This window comes from Lepisosteus platostomus, chromosome 23 (assembly GCF_059453375.1).
Source record: "Lepisosteus platostomus isolate fLepPlt1 chromosome 23, fLepPlt1.hap1, whole genome shotgun sequence".
In the NCBI taxonomy this organism is placed as follows: Eukaryota; Metazoa; Chordata; class Actinopteri; order Semionotiformes; family Lepisosteidae; genus Lepisosteus; species Lepisosteus platostomus.
The window spans coordinates 16079899-16103505 of NC_142633.1; the positions used below are offsets into that span (position 1 = coordinate 16079899).

General features: G+C 45.8%; 1 protein-coding gene across 12 annotated transcripts in view; it reads right to left on the reverse strand.

Moving 5' to 3' along the window:
* Positions 1–23070, reverse strand: part of kif1b (kinesin family member 1B) — a 93002-nt gene extending 69932 nt beyond the window's left edge. For 7 of the 12 annotated variants that reach the window (XM_088617035.1, XM_088617030.1, XM_088617034.1 and 4 more), the window contains exons 1-2: positions 22725–23069; positions 19374–19538 (exon numbers count right to left, since the gene is read on the reverse strand). In XM_088617035.1, the coding sequence (XP_088473161.1) occupies positions 19374–19479 (106 nt within the window). In that variant the 5' untranslated portion in view covers positions 19480–19538; positions 22725–23069. Of the gene's footprint in view, positions 1–19373; positions 19539–22724 lie in introns of all 12 variants that reach the window. The other 5 variants (XM_088617027.1, XM_088617028.1, XM_088617032.1 and 2 more) reach the window with 2 other exon arrangements.
* Positions 23071–23607: the final 537 nt, after the last annotated feature.

A 23607-nucleotide genomic window follows, 5' to 3' on the forward strand; every position in this document is an offset into this window, starting at 1 on the left:
AAAAAACAGAAGGCTCTTTGAGTGAAAAAACTGCACTGCAGTGGACTTGTTGGACATTCGCTGTGAAGGGCTATCAGCCCAAAGGATGGCTCGGAAAGAGCACCCCTGCTGTGAGCTCTCCTGATAAAAATCAATAATGCAGCAGATTTGGAAAAGGCGAAGCGCGGGAGGGAGGGGAGACTATTTTTAGAAGAGCTCCGTCGTGGACGGAGATTTCCGCAGCTGGCCGCGGCGAGACTGCGGCTCGGCCAGAGAGCACGGTCAGCCAGCCTCTCAGGTCACCGGGCAGCACCGGGTGGCGAAGGGATCAGCTTGTTTCACTGAAGTATGAAACAGTCAAAAAAACAAAACAGGATGTGATCGCTCCAGAGTGCAGATGCAGGTAAACTCCCCTCCTCCAGCCCAGCTGTTTCAGTCTGGATCTGACATCGACACATGTCCTGGAAGGGATGCTCGGTGTTTATTAGTGGAATCGATTTGAAGAGAGGGCGAAACTGGGATCGGTGTGTCAATTTGTTGTCCAAGTCAAACTCAGACCCCAGAGCCCAAGGAGAAAGGGTGCAGAATTACATTAGCATTTCCACTTAACCTTCTTGGAAACCCTTCAGCGTCTATTATTAACCCCCAACTCCTACATCTCATACAATGGAAGTGGAAGGGGGGGGCGATGACTCTCTTTAGAAGGTTATTCATATATGGGATCTGATCAGAACAGAGTGACCAACACGAAGTGTCAGACAGGTAACACAGGGTGAGTAAGACATTAGGAATAGAGGGTCAGTCTCCAACCTATAATTTGATGTGGGGTAGCCTTTTTATATCTCGTATTTCTGCCATCTGCTCTCAGGGGCATGGGGGTACCCTTATAATAATCTGAACCCCAAGTCATGAATGCCCGAAGCTGACAGCCCAAGCTGAAAAGCATCCTTCGTCAGGCCGGAGAAATGGAAAGCTGTAGGCGATCCAGCTGGATCTCCAGACCATGGCAGGAGATCCAGAAACCTACAGGGCAGCTGGGGGTGACCAAACTCCTTAGCTTTTCCACCGTCATGGGACATGAGGATCCTTTTCCTCCCGGAGCTGATGGCACAATATAAAAAGTCTCTTCCGCATGTGAAGCATATTGGGCAGGAAATGAGAAGATTTGCTTCTCCTTTTAGGGTTACCCTTGCGTTCTTATTATTTATTAAAAGCTCTGAGCTCAGCACGGAGTTGTCCCTGTGTAGTCACGCTGAAGCAGCTGCTCCTCCATAATTTGTAATCCACCGCCCCGATCTCCCCGCGTCAGCGCTGTTAATTTAGGCAAAGTCAAACAGCCCCCTTTGACTTCAGCCGGAGAGATTGCTCATCAGGAGGCTGGTTTCCGAAAGCAGAGCTTTCATCTGCTCGGGGTGATTCATGCTTCGTACAGTAGATGCAGTTTCTCCCACACATACTCACTATTAACTCAGGCATTAACTCCTGAGTTAAGCTCCTTCGCTCAGGCTGAAATAATTTTTCAGGATAGCAAATGACCCTTCGTGACATGTGGGCTGCCACTCTCTCTATCTCAGGTACCAAAGAGAAAACATTCTATTTCAGAGCATCACAGGCTTCAATGGAATGACTGACATATACATGATCTTATCACCATTTCATTTAGCTGCATCTCCACTGTAGCGTTCGGCTTTGACGAATAGTACATTTTTATCTTGGCTGCTCCATCTTGTGACTTTATTCCACAGCTATGAATCGCACTGGAGACGTATGAAAGTCTTGCTGCTGAAAGTTGGTGAATCAAGTCTAAATTACTGTTCTGTACAAGTCGGCAATCCGAACAATGCTGTTGTTTTATTAAAAGAGTATTAAAGCGAGTGCTCTAGTTGCTAAACAACCTGAAACAATACATCCATCTATTCCTTCTCAGCAGGTCACTCACTACCTTGGGCTGGACACCAGTACATCACAGGGCACGTGCACAGACATGTATTAACCTAGCCAGAATGTTTCTTGGAAGGTTGGAGGAAAGCACCAGGCAGAAGCTCTGACCATCATGCCATTAAACATGGATCTTCTTATCATTCATTTTTCATTTTTCATTTGAATCCTGTCTAAGCGGTCTCTCAGAAGCTTAAGACATGAATTACTAATAGGTAATTAGGAAGGCAAATGCAGCAGGATGTTAATTATAACCTCACTGATGAGTGGTGACACTTACAGTGCACTTTAGTCATAGAGTACAAGCAAGATGAAAGAATTCTTTAATGGGAAAATGGGCATTAACCATATCTTTTCAAAAACATAGCTTTTCTATGCTAACAGTACCAAAAATAACTTTTGTTTTTCACTTCCTCTTGTCAACTGGATTGTAAGTTAATCTTTTGAATATGGTTCCCCTAGGAAGAATTCATTATTTATTTGACTGCATGAGCCCAGGTGCACTCAGTGTCTACAGCACAGCTTTCCAAAGAAGCAGAAGACTATTCGTAGTTTCAAAACATGACTAGTCAGATGCCTATGAAGTACAACCAACTGATCCCTCACAATATACCATCTGTATATTTTTTAGGAATTAAACCTCATAAAATCAAAAGAAAACTAAGAGTGAAAACATGCATGCACTGGATACAGTATGTGATTAGTACTGGTAGGGAAAAAAATGCCAAACCACAACAAAACAAGAAATTACACAATGAAAATGCAATTAAGTGATTCATACACCATTCATGTAAGGCCTTTAAGGTAACAGACACTAGGAAATTTAGCTTCCAGCTGGAGAAGTACTCATCTAATCCAAAGTACAAAAGAATTTATTAGGATTCCCCCAAATGTCTAGTGAGGACAGTGAATTGAAAAACCCCACCTTCAATGACACAATAGATCTCTTGTTTGAACAAAGCACTGTTTTGTCCATGTAAATCATAGCAACGCATTGTACTAGCAGTACAATGTTGTGAAATTAGCCAAGATACACAAGGTTATTTCTAAACATGATTTAAAACATTCTACCTTTTAACTATGGAGAACTTAAGGTCTCTAAGGTCTGAGAGGAAGGAAAGACCTCAGCAGGAATGACCTCCCCCAGGACTGGGAACCCCAGAGCTGTAGTCTTCCACAGCAACAGGCAATACCCCAATACAGCATACGTGTTGCTATGAGAACCTAAAAAAATGCATTGCAAAACAATACCGAAACAAGGTTTTTTATTCTGCTGCCATCTTCTCCTTTCGAGTAGCACAGCCGCTTCATGTCTGCACAAAAGCCCCCACCAATCCTCCAGCCCAGCACTCATCTAAAACCACAGGGAGGTGCCTGCTTCCAAACCTGCGGTGTGCACTCAGGTACAAACAAGCCATCTGGAGAAATGAATCAGCCCGGGCCAGTGATGATGTCTGTGAAATGCATGCAACAACGGAAAAAAAAAATTCTGTACTTACAGAATAACTAAAAAATTGGGGGAGCTTCTGAATAACAATGCACTAATGTTTTGATTTAAGACTTTGCTGCTAAACAGCAGCACCAGCAGCCATAGAGTGAGAATGTTCAATATCAAGAGAAATATCCTTTGACACTGCCAGTGCCAGAATAAAAAACATCGGCATCTCAGAATCCTCGCACCAGAATAAAATATTTAACATTCTGAAGAATTCTGTCACAAATAACACAAACCACCTGCCTTGACACAAGGGGTCACCTGCTAAAAGGTGTCCCAGTTTTGTGGTGTGGAGCGCAATGAATTGTTTTTGTGCTGTCACATTCCCAACTAGACTGGCACCCCCCTCCCAACGCCAGTCCTGCCCTTTGGGTGACTGTATTTCACACTTCAGTAGTTTTGCAAGACAGCCTGCTGTACTGTAAGGGAAGATAAAGAATTTACTAGCATGTCATAAAGAGTCAATAAATTGATTCCTGTGCTCATTATGGGAAGACGGGGGCACATAAGCTGAACCCGATGATCTCTCATGCGCTGTGAGCACGAGGCCTGAATCAATGAGAGGAAGAAAAGTCGTAATGACCACAGCCAGCCTTGTTTTTCACTTACGAAATTGGGAAAATGTGTCAGAGCCTGCTTATAGAGGGAAGCAGGCTCTCTGGAAACATTAACGTGCATTCTAGAGGTCTGAAGCAAAAGCACATGATAACATTTTGCCTGGAACAGCTGCGTTTCATAAAAGCTCAGATCTCTGCTGCTTCATTGTATAACCTTCTTTCCGCCTATAAAAAAATCAGTTCTAAGACGAGGACCTGAAAGGATAGATGACGGCACAAACTATAAAGCACTTAAACTAGAAACAAGGCTGAAAAGATGCATTTTTTTCCAGATTACCCTTCATAGATGATTTTGTGTGGATTATCACAAATGTGAAATCGATTTCCTGTCCACTCACGTTGAAACTCCTGCTGCACAAGCTGCCTGCTGAATGGCGACTTACTAAAGGATTAGAACTTGAAACGGAACATGTGGCTTGGGTGATCGTGACAATGATTACCACCCCCGCCCCCAACGTCCTTCATCAGCCACTTCACCGCCGAGCACAGCGGCCAGACCCTCCAACCCCTGCCGGAACACTTTGTTATTCCGAGCTGTGGAAGAAGTCCCACAACCGCTCAGCACGATGCCGGTCCACAGGCCCTGTGAGGATAATCACGGTACGGCACCAAACAGGGCGCCGCAGAGCTCAAACTCCAGGGCTTCCTGCGCGCGTGCGGGAGCACAGCACTTCAAAGAAGCGCACTAGCTGTGCGGGGGCTGTCAAGAGCTGGCTTCAGAGCAGCCTCAGCCATTAACGGTACCTAGATACTGTAACGAGCTTCCTAATGTCTTTTAACTCGCCACTTCTGCATGCTAATTACCACTCGCCAACTGCATTGCGCTCGACAATTTATTTATTTTTTTCCATTTTCTGAACAGCTATATCCTCCTTTTTGCTTTGACAGTATACAGCTACCATTAATTGCACTACTGTATGAAATAATCACAGGTTAGGCAAAATAATTAGGGATGATCAGGGCATCAGAGTACGATGGTCTTCCTTTTCCTGTGCTGTTTTCTTGTCACAGCTGTACGAGGAGTTTTAGGGATTTTTCAGAAAATGAACTGAGGTTTATTTAAGACTGCACATCATGATCAGACAGGTCAGTGTCAAATGGTGGAATGCACATAAATAAGCTACAGCAATTTAATCATAAATGCAAAACAGGGGAACTGCGGTTCCCGTGCTCTGCGAGGTTGTAAATTATTTGCCCCTGACAGTCGAAGGGCATGAGGCACGTGGTCAAGCTGTGACACTTCCTTCTCTTCTGCTAATTTAGTGTTTATTGAGCAATGGACACACACACACACCCAAGGCTGTGGGAAGAGGGCTCGTTAAGGATCAGCAGAAAATCACAGCAGGATTGGCGTTAATGAAGGCATTTCACCTCAGACATCCCAAAACATCTCCAGCTCAAATGCGAACAAGAGATTAAGAAAATGTCAAATTAAAATGGGGTTACATTTAAATTGCTCACGTTTCGACTTCTGGCAATACAATCACGAGAAGGGTGCTCAATATATGTGTTTGCTTTGGCGATTCCGCTCAAGAGAAACGGCGGGGTTTTCACAGTTTAAACAGGAACAAGTTCCCCGCTGGGCTCAAAAACTGTTCATCCTCAAGAAGGGAAGAACAGCGAGGGACTTGGGAAGTGCTAGTGCATTAACCTGCAGCTGATTCCCATTTTTTTTCATACCGTAGGAATGCTGGGAGCCAGATTCCGTCCTAGAGGAGAAATGTGGTTTTGCCACGGTGCTCGATTTTGGGAATGAAGGCTGTATAGATTCCCTGTCCGGGTGATGGGTTGAGCTGACCTGGGAACAACAGGCACTGCGCTGACAAAATCGACAGTCCGGCTCCCGTTTTCGCCCGGTGGTCCCAGCAGAGGAAGCCCTCCGCAGACGCTGCCCGGGGCGGTCCGCAGACGAGAGAGACCCACAAAGCATGGGAACCTTCGGCTCATCGTGCAATTTACCACATCAGTCACAAAACCAACACTTAAGAAACGGAAAGTTTCTCAAGCCATCTGCATTCAAATACTTGGATTGGTGTTGATTTAAAATTTAATTATGTGAATTTTATATTGCAAGGAACATTTGATGGTTACCCTTGAGCTACACACTGTGTAACATAATCACCACTGACTATATGAACAAGTAATTGGCTCACACAACAGTAAGGGACAGAATCCCTCATGAAAGCATTCTTCCCGTCTGCTTTCCTGTCTGGCTAATGGAGACAAATACCACACTGTCAGTGGTGCTTAACCATTGTACATGTGAGGCCCTGAAGAATGATCCGCCCTGCTCCACATTCATAGAACATACCAGAGAAAACCCAGCAGGGTGCTCTCTTATTTCCTGTTTAGTTCTCTTCCAGTTGAGAAAATACAGGGTTCACTAAATACTGCATCCTGTAGGTTGGGGAGTGAAACAGAGCAATTCATCCAGGCGGTGTAGAAATAAAAAGTCCCTTAATCCTTGTCAGGGTTACAGCAACTCGAAGCCCGTTCTTAAAGCAAAGGGCAAAGGTGGGACTAAGCCCTGGATGGAAACCAGTCGATCACTGGGTGCATGTGCTCAGAGGGACAAATCAGAGACACCGATTAACCTAGACGGCACACGTGAGAGGTGGGAGGAAAGGGGTAGACATGAAGAAAAGGCTATGGAGAACATGCAAACTCCACCCAGAGGGCAGCCCAGACTGGAATGAAACCCGGGACCCATGGGCTGTGAGGCTTCAGTGCTGGTTTCCAAGAGGCAAAGATGAAAGCCTCCAGCACGTCACAGAATACACTCCTCATGCCCAACGGGATGAGATAAAGAACGGAAAGTGCACGTTCATCTGTTAAGAGATCCATTTCACTGTGGTCAAGTCTTCACGTTCTGGCACAGCAACACCGAACCAAGAAACAACTGATCTCGGCAACAAACACAAGACGCACACAGCCGACTCAACAACGATTCCAGGGCACGCTGAAATTCACTGTCAAATTTACAACTCGGAGCTGAAAATTTTAGAAACTGAATCCACTTAGGAAAAAGAAACAAAAAAAAACTGTTTTGAAGTCAATGCATCCAGTTTTTAATTTGGCAAATAAAAAGTAGTCAAATATGGTTTTCTGTTTTTTGCAAACTCCTAGGAAACTCTACTGTAAAACCCAGCCTTCACTGCTTCAGTGTGACAGTGGGATGTTGAATACCAGGAATATTCAAACCAAATGCCATGCTTGCAGAACTGCAATACCAGTGAATCACTTACTGAATGTGCAGTTCCTCACTGTTAAAGCCCCCTGAGGCCAGTTACATTGCACGGTGCCCTTTCGTTGCGTTTTTAGATAAAAATGGCAGAGCTTCCGAATTCAGTTCAGTAAAACAAAGAATGACCTTTAGTCGATACAAACGGCTCTTTCTTGACTTCTCACCGAGCACATTCAGTTGAACAGGACTTCAGTGTGAATCTATGTGTTTTTTGGCAACACACAATATGTAGCAAGCAGTTAATTGACTAAAGGAAGCTCAGACAAAGCATGTACATCTATTTTTAACATTCTGAGATGCCAAACGCCAGTTCTATCCATGCATGAGGGACAGTGTGTGAATATTGTATTCTCTGGTCTTGAACTCATGGTGTGACGCTCCACTCGGTGCTCTCAGCTATGGTTTTGCATGCAGGGGAAAGGGTCTGCATTCTATCCCAGTGCCAGTACAGTATAAGAGCTGTGCCTGGCAAGGTTGCAGCTGATGTTAAGGGGTAGCAGGAGGAGGCTGAGCAAGTGAAACTGAAATGCAGTAATGCAGTCAATGTATGAGCTAATTTCCCTCTAACAACATATAACTTATGAGTGTCAGGCTCTGGTGAGTCACTGCATTAATGCAATTAGATGTTCTCTTGGACAGCTATTGGAGTACACACAGATTGATTAACACTTTTTCCTCAGATGACAAAATTAGGAAACTCAGTGCTTCACATTTATTAGGCCTAATAAAAAAAACATGATAAATGCATAAGATAAAGAAGCCGAGGTGAACATTGGACCATTTGTTATGTTAAAATGTTGTTTCAAAGTCCCTCTGAATTAATTCTCCTACTTAAATAGCAGTTTCATTTTCACACGGATCAAGACTGTTAGCCCGGTAGTTCGAGCAAAATCTCTCTTGGAAAGGGATTGTCATGCAAAGAAATGTCTATTGTTTCCCTGAATACGATACACCCTGGATGTTGGCATGGCAAAAAAAGGAAGAGAAAGGATTTTAAATTAAGAATACAGTAAGAATTGCATTAGTTTTCAAACCAATTCACATAGAAAACTTTAAATTGCTTTCTATTTCTTTGAAAAATACAAAAAGTATTAAGACCAAAGTTCAAGAATCCTTCAAGGCTGCTGTTTGGTGTTATTAATTATTATCATTTAAAAGAAACATGGCTCATTAAACAAAAACCTTTAGATATAACTCTTGCATACCTGGTCTGACATTCACTTTCTCGTCATACGTTGGTTTTCAGACTTAACTGCCTTTTATATTTAAGAACAATTCGGGAGAGAATAGTAAAAAGCTCTCCAGCAGCTACAATGAACAAGCATCGAAGGTTCACACAGCGCCCCCAGCGCCTACGGGTGGCCGGTGATGGGAAGGAAGCCGAGGGCTCCTGGTCCGCAGGCCGCCGGGCCAGGAGTGGCACACCGGCCCACCCCCAGAGGTTCACACGCGGGACTGTCCAGAACTGCCCAGGGAACCCGTCCACATCGCCAGGGCAGCGGGCGGATCTGCAGAAGCCACAGCACTTGAGGCCACACTGGAGCCAGAACTGGTCTTTGATTGTCCCTACTGTACCTCATACAGCTGCGCTGCTCCGAGCCAATGAGCTCCTCCTCCGCCCGCCCGCAGCCGAAGGCCCATTAAAACCACCGGCGCTGGGCTCTCTTCCTGATACTGACCGTCGGATCAGGAAATAGTTTGCCGTCTAGCTCGCAGGCCGGTGTAGAAGAACTAAAGCCCTTCTCGGAGATACAACTGTCAATTGTATTTTGGATGGGGTTTTTTTCCCTGTTGCTTTAAAATACTTTAGGATCCTTTAACATGCTTCTAATTCATGAACTCACTTTCCTGCGTCCGTCTTTTGAAACGACAAACATTGAGCTGTGCAAAGACCAGAAGACACCGATGCCCACCTTCCTTTAATTATTTGACCCAGAGAAAAAAAATGACATTTTTTGCAGGTGAGGTTTTTAAAAAGGTGAAATGGTAGCATTGCCGATATGGAAGAAGATAAGAATTCTTTCACTGCAGTCAAAAGCAGAAGATTTATTGGAATAGAAGGGAACTCGAATGGGGATGGTTGGTGTTGTGCAGCAAATGGACAGGCCAGGTGTTTCCCACTGCTCCCAGTTTAAAATGTCCAAGTAACACAACAGGTTTAAGGCCTCCTAAAGCTATGAGGGCACACAAACATGGAAGGATCTCCTAAGACATGCCCTCGACTGAGAAGATCTGTGATCAAACTTGAGTGGTTTAATTTTTCCCCACTGTCAGGTCCTTGCTTTCACACAGTCACATTTCTTCCTGGAAGAAAGCATCTACAGTACCATCCAGTCAAATCTAGCTGAACGCTCAGGTGTGACAAACGGAACCTGGGAAATGAACACTTTCTGTCAGTTTCTTTGGGCAAAGGCGACTCAAAACAAACAAGTTATAAAACGGACTGGTAATGAAATCCAAGCAAAATGTATGCCCTCAACTTAATAACGTAGTAGGATACTTTAAAAGCCCAGCTGGCTATGCAGAAGGAATGAAGTTGCCATGTGTGCGCAGCAAGATACAGTACACAGCACTCACTGCACATACCGGCTTAAAATTAGCCAGCAGACATTCCACACCGTACAGTACGAAACCCGACCCCTGAAAGCATTCTGGAAACAAGAGCACAGAGAAAGCTACCATTGGTAAAACTCTGAATTTGCTATGGAATTTCAGACTCATTAATTCTGTTTTTTAATTCACAGACTTCTAAAATGGTAAAGGGAAATGCAAATCGTACAGCCACACAGTCACGATGATGCACACCAAACTGCCCCCCAGTGAAGCTCAGAGCCGCTGCACATCATTATACATTCATCCAGCTAGAGCACGCATGGGGAAAAGTCCAGCCACTCCAGCTGCTCTGAAATGGACTCAATATGGCAAAACGTGTTCGGGATCTCTCTTTCCTAAGAGATGGCAATCGGATAATAAAAGCAACATCAAGTCATATTTTAAATAACATTTACAGTAAATCAGATAAAAGCCAGTATATTGCTCCCTTTAGCCAATAAGAGTCAAGGCCAAATTAGAGCAGGCTGTGTGGCCAGAGCAGACAAACATCCCTGGAAACACCAACACCCAGCTGACTATCAGGAAGCAGGCACTTCCTTTCTCCAGCAACCTCTGCTTCCACCGGGTGCAGACCTCGAGATTGCAGGGAAAGCTGGGAGTCTGGCCACACCCCGCCACATGATACCCCACCCTAGGCGCGATTCTCTCAGGCCACAGCTGGCAGGCACGAACCAAAAGATATTCAAAGCATTCAAAATCCTCAGAGGCTCCGAGAGCATCAACCCCAAGGAAGGCTTTGGTGAGACAGTGGAATATGAGAGCGTGTACTGTAAGTAGAAACTATGCGCATTTGAAAACCGAGAACAGGAGGCATTTCCTTACCCAAAGAGTTGTGGGAGTGTGGAACAAGATCCCCGGCCGCCTTGTGGAGGCTGACACCTGGGCTCCTGTCGAGACATGTCTGCTGAACTGCTTCCAGCCTCTCGAACCTTGGATCAGCTCGCTACAAGCTACAGAACAGGACTTGAGGGGCCAAACGGCCTGCTCTGCTGTGACGCGTGATGAGAATCTCCTGCGTTTAGCTTCCAATTGCTTCCGCTTCACTGTACAGTAAGGACTCGGCCCAAACCGCCCTCACAGCTACGGACCCCCACGTCAGCTCTGTGCCACAAGCTACACCTCAACGCGGACCCCGGCCGTTTGAGATTTCACTCTATTGCACTCGAGCTCTAAACCAGCACCTGGGGGCCCAGCTCCTTGAGAACCCCACGTTCCCCGTGAAGGGCGTTACCGGGGCAGAGAGGCGAAATTGAAATTCTGAAGCTTGGGCCGCCCTGAGCTCGGGCACCGCAGCCTCTGTATTTACATAATCAAAACGCCATCTACATGATAAACGCATCACGACGGCTGATCTGCTGCACGGTGAGCGCTCCCAGCCGAGGCACGGCTGCGCATTTTAAGGAGCTACCTGAATGCTAAGCTCTCCACCACAGTAATCCTCGGTGTACTGATGACAAGGAGATATAATATTAGTGACAAAGCCCATGTTTTAAACTTTCACTCTCTTTAAATCCGAGATCTGTATGAATACGGTTATATCAGACATGGCTGGGGGAGGGGGAGTTTCCCAGTAAGGATTTTTAAGAACTGCAGTGTTCACGAACGAGATGCCACAGTCGATGTCGCCCTTTAAGCGGACACTGTTAAATAGCAGGGCTCTCTGCTCGGCCTCACAGGGGCAGGTAAATTTCTATCAATCCCTGACAGTTTTCTGAAGAAAGAGGTGATTCCTAATAAGGGCTACAGCTGCAAGATTAATTACGTCTTCGGCAGCGTGTGTTGTGACAAGGAAAGTATTTTGTTAGAAAGGTGTTAAATGCACAACAGCTGCAGGAGTTAGAAATGCAGCACAAAGAGTGCTGGAGATACCAGAAAAAGACAGAGAAATCTCCGTCTTTGAACGAGGATCTCGGCTTTTATACAAAATGGCCCCAAATAATACAAAGTGTTTAGTGAATCACTAGCTTTATTAAGCTAAATCAATATTGCAATTTACATCTCATGAATATTAAAAATGACTGCTGTAAAAGCTACTGGCCATGACTTGAATACAAAGCTTTCCTGATCTTTTTAAATTTAAATCCTAAATCAGAGAGGAATAAAAAGTCTCCAATGACAGTCTTGCAGGACTCTGAAACACAGGGACGTGCAGCACAAAATGGCCTCACGCGAGTGGCCTTGTCCACTCAGGAATGCACTGTCCCCTCCTCCAGCCCACACACACCTTGAAGGTACAGTACCAATAAATCACGCCGCAGGAAGGCACCTGCAGGATATTCAGCAGTTTTCTTTCTGAGCAGGATGCAGAAGAACAATTTGTTAAACCGTGACTCCACTTGTGAAGCGAGAGTAAGAAACTACGTCCAGAAGAAGCACAGATGACCGGTCTAATCCAACAGTACGGACTGAAGCCGTGTGGAAACTGTAGGTCTTGGCATCCTGGCCCATCACACTCTCCCAAAGGCATAGCTTAGAGGAGAAAAAAAATCAGTTTTTCTCCTTCTCAACAGATTAGAACGAACACAACAGAAACATTCTTATTAAAGTTGCTTACTGGCATCTGTGGGACTATCTGCCAGAGCAGATTTGGGTTTTTGTCTTTAATGTGAATGGCCCTGGCCGCTCTTTAAACCCTCCCGGTTGAAGCGCTAAACAAGCCTCCCGAAACCGACTTCTAGGGACATTAAAACCTGCTGCAGCTCCAAAGAGCAAAGCTTTTACAGCAGATGTAAAAGGAGAGGGGTCAGAGCACAACAACATATTTAATCAATACGCCATCCCAGCCACCTGCACAAAGGCCTTAATGTATTAATGGCCCCATTGAATAAAACGAACAGAGCTCTTCTCATCAGCGAAAAGTTCCCCCACTGCCAATTACAACTTAAATCATGCCGGGGCCTAACAGCTCCATCCTGCTCAGACGCTGGGGGCCTTGCTAGCAGTCGTGAGCCATTTTAAAGCTGCAGCTCCCTGCACAGCACAGGCAGGCTGGATTTGCATGAATTTCGACGGCATCTGCAGGAAGCAGAGAGGCGCAGGGGAGACTGCAGAGTCCACCTGGCGAGGCTGATGCACGCCCCCGTCTGACACAGCGAGCAGAGGGGGAGACTGTAAGGATACTGGCAGGGTGTGATCCTTACGGGGTGCCGTACTGCACAGATGATGCAGTACATGAATATGCAAATAGTATAATAAATAGAGAGTAGGCAGTTGGTTAGGCAGCTACTGAGTTAGTGTTGTAAGAGTTAAAGAGCACCGTGTTAATGAAGTGCTTTTTCATCATTAAAAAGCTGTGTGGTTAATAACCGCCGATAAGAACAGAAATAGAGAACATAACGGAGACTTGCAGCATTCTGCACCTCCATAAAATCCCAACACACACACGGGTCTGCACGGCGCACAGCAAAATTAGGACTCGAGAGGTAATCAAGAGCAAACGGCAGGCGCTGAACGGTGCGACAGCAGAGGCGTTCAACCCCCCGTATGAATGAAGAGTTTTTCAAAGCGTGGCCGTTTTGGTCGGTCACCCAGATCCGTCTCATCACCCCGCCCGCCGGCACGGCTGTCCCTGACGTCACGCTCACCGGCAGCTGGCAGATTTGTGTTTTGTCCCCGAGTTCGGAAAAGATCCCTTCTGCTCCAGTTGCATCAACACGCTTAATGGACTCCTACATCCAAACCCTAAGGCCTCCCAAGCATTCTTTCAATCCAAACCCCAAAACAAAACACCTTAAAAGAAAAAGGGGACGAGAATGCTATCAAAGTGAAAGCAAAAGCACGTAAAACGACACGGAAGGATGAACCGAGCCGCGTGACTCCCATCGTGAAGTCTTTTCCCCTCTTTTAACAGTAAATGGAAACTGAAAGCCTCCGATTGCCGAGAACAATCCGCAGGCTTGTTCCGCAGGCTGTGTCCGGCTGGTCTCCGGCACCGTCTCACAGCATCACCCCGCCTGCCACAACACGGAGGTCACAGGTCAGCGCCAAGCCTCTAGGAAACACTGCCTTAATAAAAAAAATGCATTTTCTGATTAAAGACAGCGATAACCTAAGGCCTAGAAAAAGGCAGCGGTGATGAAAACAACAGGAAGCACATGTGCACCTCCTCGGAATGCAGGGTCGTCACAGTCCCATGACTGAAGCCGAGTCTCCTGATGTGCTAGGAACAAAGAACAGGCCACTCTCCAGACCTGCAGGAGGCAGCATTTAAATACTTGTGAAGAGCACTTCAGCACTGAAAGGGTTCTGAGGAACTTGCTGTACAACAGACTTTCTTTGGCGAGTTTTTTGTCTTTTCCCAGTTAGGGTTTTAGAAGGGCGTCCCTATTTACTGCTCTTTATTATCTGCGAGTCTCTATAAGGCAAGCTTGTGACAAGAAGGATCCTTTGGTTATGACACTCGCTGACAGTCACAGCCCTGCTGGAATAAGGGGAGTCTTAAAGCAGAGCAGTGGGCTGGGGCTGTATTTTCTTTTCCTGCTGGTTCTCTCAAGATATACGCCTCCCTCTTATCGGGAGACAAATGAGAATCGGTCGATTGCACATTAAACTAGACCAGCAGACAGCACGAAATTTACACTGCTGATTAGGGAGTCCATCTTGGCCAGCAGGATCACTGCACCTGCAGCTGTGGCACAGTGCCACTGAGAGGAAACTACAGTACCACTCACAGGAAGGGCCACCTTTCACAACTGGGCTACTGCACAGCCATCGTGCAACACAGAGGCCTGAGATGCCAGGGCCCACCACAGAAGCAGTCAAAAGCAAAAGCGAAACCTCTGTGCTGAATATTTTTCAATATAACGATTCCCAAGGTTTTTTCTGGTCTTTTTTTTTTTAAAGTCACCAAGAACACTCTCCTTCTGCATTAGAAGAGATGGAAATGTAATCTCAGAGTTCCTTCTGTCAAACAATTTACTAGGGACCACCAGCTACACTCTAGTGCTGAGGTGTTTTTCAAGAGGGGGGGTGTCTGCCTGTTTCTCTCTCAGTCAACAATGGCAGGATGAAGAACAAGAGAGGTCTTGTAATGGTCTCCAGCAGCCATCAAAAGCGCGTTATTGATCTAGAGAGAAAAGCACTGTTGCAGAGATGATGCAATCCCACTGTCAGGAAAGTCAGCTGGGATTTCCTGATGCTCGGCACTACAGCACTGGCTCGAGGAAAAACACATCCTGAGCAAGGTTTTTTATAGGCTTTATTTTTCAGAACACAGATTTTTAGTGGGTGTTTGTAGGCAATTTTAATACCCCTTTTAGAGACACACCCTTATGAAGGAGACAAAATATTTAGCTTCTTTAAGAACAACAACTATTTTCAAACACCCGCAGAAATCCACGAACGCAATTAAAATTCCCAGAACAACAGATTAATAAGCGTATCTTGCACTGCAATCTCAAGATGTCTTAACATCTGTTTAATTAGTATAATGGTCCATTTGATTGATAATGCTATACTTCATTAACAGCAGTCGCCATCCCAACAAATGTCCATTCATAAAAATACTTCATCTAAAAAAGTGAAGCTGATGAGACTGCAGGGCAGCGGGTGGCCCACAGCTCTGGGTTCAGTTCCTGGGGTGCTGTCTGTGTGTGTTAGAATGGGTGTCCTCTGGGAGCTCGGTTTTCCTCCCACAGTCCGAAGAGATGCTGGTAGGTTTACTGGCCCTGGAGTGAGTGTGACTGGGTCTGTGTCTGCCCCGTGGTGGACTGGGGTCCCCCATCCTGGGGGAGCCCTGCCTTGCACTCACTGCTGGCTGGGATAGGCTCCGGCTCCCCTGTGACCCTGTATTGAAGAAGCGGTTAGAAAACACCTGGATGGAAACTCCATACCTCAACGCCTACAGATAAAGAATCTGGCAAATCTGGAGGAACAGTACGGTGCAACAGGATTAAAGAACCGGGCCATCTGACCTGCGCCCTACTGGAGTTTAGGGATTACCATCTTAATCCAGTCAGAGTTTGTGTCACATTTAAGACTCATAATTAAGACGACCTTCCTCACGTACCATCTCTCCCTCATTGCCCACATGCCAATGGCCACAGTAACTCTTTAGGGAATGGCCTACTCTTTTTGGTTTAATCATCCCTCAGGGCCATCAAGGGCATTTGCAATTACAGCACACATGCATTTGGGACCAGAGGTGCCACAGAATGCAGAGGTAAAAAAATAAAATCTCTCTGGGCACACGTGCCAATGAGCCATCATAAAGAATCCAAGCAACTCCGATTTCAATTCAGGCATCCCAAAGAAAGCCACTTTACTCGCCTGCCTTTAAACAACCGCGCATTCCAAAACAATCCGGAACGCAGGCTATCCGGAAGAAATGTTTGTAATTCCTTCACGTTAGGTGCCTGCGGGTATTTTTAGAGTAAAGCGCATTAAGATATGTTCATTTCGCCTGTTTGATTTCTATCCTTTACCTCATCATCGGAAGTCAGTCAGAAACTGAAAACATAATAAAAAAGCTTTCTTTTCACTGACATTAACCCCATTATAAAATAAATTAAATAAAACATATTTACAAATGAATTCTATTGATTACTGGGTGAAATTTCTTCCCCCAAATGAATGCACTGGTAAACTACTAACAAGTCTTCCTGACAAGAAGGGTTACTTTACTGCAGGTAGGAACTGTTTTTAAATAAGGCCCTAAGGGACTACAAGCAGACCAACAGCATATGCAGGATACACGATACTACTACTACTGTACTGCTAAACACCAAAACAGCTCAAGTCCAGAGATAGAGCCCACTGCACAGACAGAGCCACCAGTTGCTGCAAAACCAAGCTTATATTTAATCAGTCCTTTGTGCACAAGCCTACTAACACAACACCATGAAGTGAGAGAGCTGCCCATTACGATCACACAAACTGCAGCCTTGCCAGCTCAGACCGAAGGCTTCAACTCGCCTCCAGCAAAATCTAGATTTTGCACGAAAAAACAGAAAAATAAAAAGGCCTAAAATTCAGGCCCTTAATAATTCATTTTCAAAGCCCTTTTCTCTGCCTGTCGAAACACGCAGACCCCCGGGCGTGCTAAGCGTGCACGCGTGAGGAGAACGTTTGCGTGGCAGTGGACTCCCTCCATCACTCGCCCTCCCACTGCACCCATCTGCCCAGAGCCGAGAGCCCCCGACGCCTCCGTCACGCAGCGGGGATCACGGTCTCACTCCTCCCTGCAGCACCAGTGGGACCAGTGAGATGACACATTCCCACAATCTGCCATGGCCATTCAGTCAACACTGCAGAAATCTGTTACATCACTGCGAACCCATTGTAGTCTCCAGGCAGTGCTAACATGGCAACACTCTGTGTTAGCAGGGATCAGAGCTGCACAAAGCATTAGAGCAAAGTGCTGTCATGCAGCACTGGAAAATTCTGCAGCAGTCCAGCAGGCTCACCTGCCAGACTTGCATGTAACTAGGCTGTCAACAGCGACAAAGCTCACTATGACACTTTCCTTAGTTAAGGCACTGCCGTGTTCCTGGAGCACACAATCCCCCAGCCTCGCCGTTCTCCTGGATGCTTGGGAATGAGCTGCATATCTGAGCAGAAGGCTGCGGCCTCATCTCGTGGTTAATGACTTTGCTCCAGTATCTGCACAGGCCTTCAGGGCAACGGCCACCATCTCACTCAGCCGCGCAACACGATGGCAGCATGCTCAGCATACCATCTGCAATCAAGTTCTGATCAAGGAGAGCGGGCCAGCTGCCAAGCCAACAGTCTGCTATGCAGTCTGCACATGTGACAACAAAGGTAGACTGCAGATTTCTGCTCTCTCCATTACTCCAGTTAACCTCTGCAATTTCATCTGCTACTGTATTGCAGGTTTTCAAATGCCAATAGCAGGCTCAAACCCCCTACCTCGTTCAGCTGCAGATCAATAAATAAACCTGGATTAGGCAGTTTAAAATACCCATATACTTAACGTGAGCAGGGAAAACAGTAATATGCAATTATAATTATTTCAGCTCTCATGACCAGCTGGCTTTCTTCATATTCCTGAAGCAATATCGAATGGTATTAGTTATTTTTTACAGGACCGTTTAAAAATCACTGAGCTCCTAGAACTGCTATATACAGTTTACAGCATCAGCCTGGAGGGTGGGGGAAATGGCCCCATGCGAAATGAAACTTGCTTCGTGTGGAACAGAGTGGGAGCCTGTTTCCAGCTCACGAGGCTCCAAGATCTCACTTTTAGTTTCTGGCTGGTATCCCCATCCCAAGACAGAACCCCCCCCATTCCAATCCTCATCTTAAACTTAATTATGGTGACAACCCTAATGAGCACAAGTGCCTTGCAGGCGCCCTGTGATTGGCTACTCCTGCAATTCCTGCTAATGGATCCGTTATCTTTATCGGCCAGTGGGTTTGGTGAATCATGTCGAATAACCGTTTAGTTCATGCAATATCAGGCTCAGCATAGAGAAGGGGGGGCTTATATAGATCTTTACTGAAGGTACCCAGGTTTCTGATGGCAGCCAGCACATTTCTAATAAAACAGGACTGGATGGAAACTATGGTTCTAAACAGAGCGTCACTGCAGTAATTAACAGTACTTCTGCTGCATCATAACCGAATGTTTTCTTTTTTTGTCATTTTATATTTTTAGTTTTAATATTGGACTGCCCTGATGCAATACCATTAGAACTGAATGTGAAAGACGATAAGTCTCAAACGCTGCTTTTGAACAGGCTGGACATCATTAATTCTGTGCAGCTGCAGTAGAAATCATACATATCACATTACCCTCATCTGCTGGTGCCTGGCCCAGGACACCTTTACCCCATCACCTACTGTCTGACAGCCTGCTTTCAGACAACAGCTAGAGAAGCAGACCTCTCACTTAGCAACTTGATGCTTTACAGCAGAATAAATCTTTCAAGATGTGCGGTCCTTGAAAACTGTCCCACAAGAATGTCATACTGAAGCAATGCAGGTCACACAAGTTAAACAAATCAGCGTTTTAATGACACACACACTCTGGGCTGAAGCCGAGGCCACGCCCTGCAGCAGGACATGACCATGTGATGCCGTGAATGCACAGTCCTCTGACAGCCAGCTGTGAATAATAGCCATGCCTCGGGATTTTTACCATGGCACAAAAGATGAGCCAACTCAAATAACCCATTTTCCAATACTTCAGAGCAAACTGCCCATCTCACACAATGCAGCTCTGAATAGGGCGAGAGCACAAAAGAGCAGAAAGAGGCTGAAATGCTGGCGGCCTGAGGGTCTACCATTCAACAGCCACCCAGCCTCTTCCCCCTGTGCAGAAATCGGCCTTGACTGCACAGGGGGTTGCTCGACCATGAACCTTTGCAACAAGGGGAATTAAAAAAGGCCCTGGTGATTTTCCTTTCTGCTCAGATCATCGCCGATTTGGACTGACTTTGACAGGCTGCATGTCAGCAGAATCTGGAAGGACATTCTCATCCACACTGCCAGCTTAATGCAAGTATAAAGAGGCCCCGGGTGTACTTACTGGTGGAGTTGCCCTGCATCTGAATAATGCATTTTGAATCCTTGCTGGTTTCTCTGGAGTTGAAGGGTCGTACTCTCACAGCTACCTTCACTGAAGCCCCCGACATCTTGGCAGTTTTAGTTTGTTCTTTTCAGTTTCTCAGTTGTGCTGTTCAGTTCCTTGTTCCTGCAGGACGCAGTGAAAGAGATTCTATTTGAGAAAATGCACACAAATGCCCTCGGCAAAGTTCAGAACAGCCCTTTCGTTATGACCACACAATGTAGGTCTTCTTTCCCTGAACACTTTCATTTTACAGAAGAGGCTTTTCTTACAAACTGGAATAAATCAAACACGTGAAAAGCTGAAAGAGGAAATTAAAAACAACAGATTTATAACATAATTATTCTTATTCCAGGCTCAGAGGTAGGGGATTCAATCTGTTACAGATATATCACAAACTTTTCCACCCCAACAGTGACTCAGTATGGCTGCCTTTTTATCAAAACAGACACATTTTTGGCACTGTCTGAACTAAGTTAGATACTGCAGAATTCAAAGATATTGAATGAAAAACAAAAATGAGCATTAAAAAAAACAAATCAGTCTTATATGAAAGACTGCTTAGATATTTCTAATAATGGGTTATTTCACATATAAATCTGGCTCATAGAAAAACAGGCATGCATACATATGGAAATATTTGCATTATTGTATTTCTACTTGTATTACAGAAGCAATGCTTCTAGTGTACAGTTACAAACCACTGGGATTACAAAGTCAACCAGTTCTTAAACATCCTTTATATAATTAACGGAAACTTTTTTTTTTAATTGCCACTAACTACATATATATAAGAGTGCACTTCACTCAAATTAGTGATAACAGAACTATCTTTGCTCTTCGCTCTATGACAGAACAAGACTGTAGTCCTACTGGGCTGAACCAGTTGCACGTGAAACCTGAACCATTAGGTTAGCCGCAATAACTTCAAAAGCAGAATGAGCTCAGGATCTACACCGATCCTTAAAAGCAGGCATTCTCAATAAAGGGGGAACACCCTGCGCACAACGTCATCCTCTACATTCAAAACCCGGCACTGGCCTTGCAATAACAACGACCTGGACTGTCTCGCCTCCCCCAGCTGACAATATCAGACCAAACAGATTTCGCACCTGAAAACGTCTGAAAGCAGTGATGCATCACAGGTGGACAAGGGACGGTCAAATCAATAATTCACGACCACGTGAATCACGTTCCTGCGGTAGGACAGGAGCCGCCACTTCGGCACAAAGTAGAAACCATAGCTTCTCCATCGTAGCAAGCCGCAGAGCAAGCCACAGGCATGACATGGCTTCTCTGGCACCCAGCCACACAGAACCCATTCAAGCGGATACTGTACTGTAAAGACGCCTACAAGACACAAACCTCTACACAACACAAACAGGTGGATGTCCGGGCCAAGGAGAGAAACGGCAAATCAATTTCAGGATCAGTGGTCAAGCAGGAATTCTTTTTTTCAGGAAGTGGTGCTTTAAGACGAAGACTCCTGTTTTCCTGGGATATGTAGCCCTCTCCCCTTCACCCCCTCCAACACCACTCACAATGTCTTTAGTCCTTCCAGGAATCAGCAGGAGTTACAACAGCTCAACCCTACCACCCAGCCCCCTGAAATGAGTAAAACAAATAAATTACACCCCATCTACCTGTGTCCAGCACTCCATATTTCCTCACAAAAGGAGGAAAGAAGACCCTTCAAGGCGTAATATGTGTTGAATTATGTGTCAGCACAGGCCTAGTATGAAAGACGGGGCCATTGTGACTAGACGATTAATAATTAGTAGTGGCTTAATAACTAATTCAATTATTAAAATTGCCATTACTAACATTGGAGCCTGTACTTCATCCATTTATTTTTTAATCTCCTTGATTTCTTTGTGCCACCAAGAACCCCTCTTCAATTAGGGAGCGTGCATCAGTGACAATCCTGTACATACTATTAAGAGACAGAAGAGTAAACCAGCAGAGGGGTAGAGAGGGGCTGTCGGAAAAACATCCGGTCTTCTATAGGTGTTCCGATGTATGTGGCAGGCAGTTCTCATCGCTTCCACAACATGGCCGCCGCCGCCACCGACCTACTGCAGAGCTAAGGCTGAACTTGGCAGGTCCAGAACCGGACCCGGGGTCCAGAAAGTGCCTGCTCTCCTGCGATTTACTCGCAAGCAGACGGACCGCTGTCGGAACACCTTCCTAATGGAGTCTGAAATCCGCGTTTGACATTTCTACGTCGTCTTCGTGTGCTGAGGGCACTTAAACAAAACAACAAAATACATACACGGTCTTGCTTCTGGAGAAGAACCCCCTAAACAGTTTGTCACGGCTTGCTACGACACCTCCTCATTAGTCAGGAAAATTATTATTTTTTTCTACAAAAAAAAAGACCGTGTACACAAATGAGTTTACAAAATGAGTCGATAGGTCGGGGGCGGATTGCTCATCAGTTGCCCCCCCCAAAAAAAAATACAGCAGATGCTTGAGTTTTGGTAAATCGGCGTTTGTATACTTTTGGAAATCGGGACGTTTAAACATTTGTAACAGATGGTGGCATACGCCCATGGAGAAAACTGCGGAGATCGGCCTGACAGGGCTGGGAAAGAATTATTAAACAGGGGGTCGGGGAATAGGAAGAAACAAAAACTACTTTCGCCCTTTTTGAAAGTAAATCACGTTACCATTGTGGGAAAACAGACTGAAGTACATTTGCACCGCACTTCTTTCGCTTTATGGTCCATGATCTAGTGTGACGGAAATCTAGGAATGACGCTCCTATCAGACGTGGAAACTCCGTTCCGCCGGCGTTAAGCGACTCAATAATAATGCCATCTCTTGGCGTATTAAAAAAAAAACTTTCTTTTTTGCTTGTGTTTTTCTAGCCGGCTGCCCTGTCTCCTGGGATCAGGTGCGAGTCCGGGGTCTCTCTCTCCCACACGCAGCACCGATGAGTTGCCGATCAGTCGCCTTTCGCTACATTGTAGCGTTTGCAAGGTTGTTGTAACAGTCTAAACCACTTGCAAGGGGGGAAAAAACAGCCATTCGCACACATATTATTAAACTACTGGAGCTGTCATTAGTGTGAAAAATCTCGGTACAGCACCATCCATACCCTGCACAGGCGCTGAATCCTTCCTGCGCCGAACAGTGTGTTAAATATTAATAACAACCTTATTAGCCCACCAGTACCGACATAAACACAGCCGCATCCCATCGCTTAACGAGGTAGGTCAAGGCTGGAATACGGACGCTAACACACAAGTACATGGATGATTAGGACGCACGATATTTTGAAAGGGGTGGGAAAAAAAAGGTTTTGCTTACCTATCGAGGTCCTCGGGGGGAACACGGAGGCGGATTGAGGTGCAGTGCCACTGCTCAGTATAAGCTGCTAGAAAGATGTGGAACAAATCTCCTATTGTCAAATACACCCATTATAACACAACTTCGTCCTCCGCCACAAAAGGGTTTCCGCTGCGCCCGGCGCTCGCTCGGACCTGCTCGCTACCCCCCCGGTAGCAGCGGAGACAAGTACCGAGACGCGGGGTAAAAAAAAAAAAGACTTGAGGGAGAGGGGGGGGAGCGAAAAATGCTACCGGAAAATTTAGACACTGTTTCTACTCTGGGGTAGCTGAAGAAGCTGGAATGCCGGAGCGGGGGGGGGGAGAGAGGCAGAGGGGAGCAGCAGAAAAGATTACGTCAACTCGCTCGTCACTGCATTGATAGGCAGCTGGATGGGCCAATGGGATGTGAATGTCGCTGTAGTAGGGCGCCGGAGAGCCAATAGAAACGCGCAAAGAGGAGGGGAGTTCAGTGTTTGGCAGTGACGCAATACTGCAGGATTTCTTAGGGTTTTTTTTTTTCGGGTCCTGCCTTTCTGTTCTGTGTGAAAGAGCGGTGTGGCGCTACCTACCGGACATCAGATGGTGCTTTTTTGTTCGTTCTTGACAGCGACATGCGCTGTAAAATCTCCCAAGGTCTCTAACGTGGTAGCGTACGAGCTCGTCATCCGCTGATCGGAAGGGAACTCGCATCCGACAGATCGGTGCCGGTTCGCTTAAGACGGCATCATGAATCTTTAAATTTGCGCTCTGCAGTCGGCCTCGACAACTTTCTAATTAATAATAATAACATCACTTTATTAACCCTTTACAATTTCTTGCATTAGGAATTGTCTTTTCTCATACCCCAGCTTGCTCTCCACGAG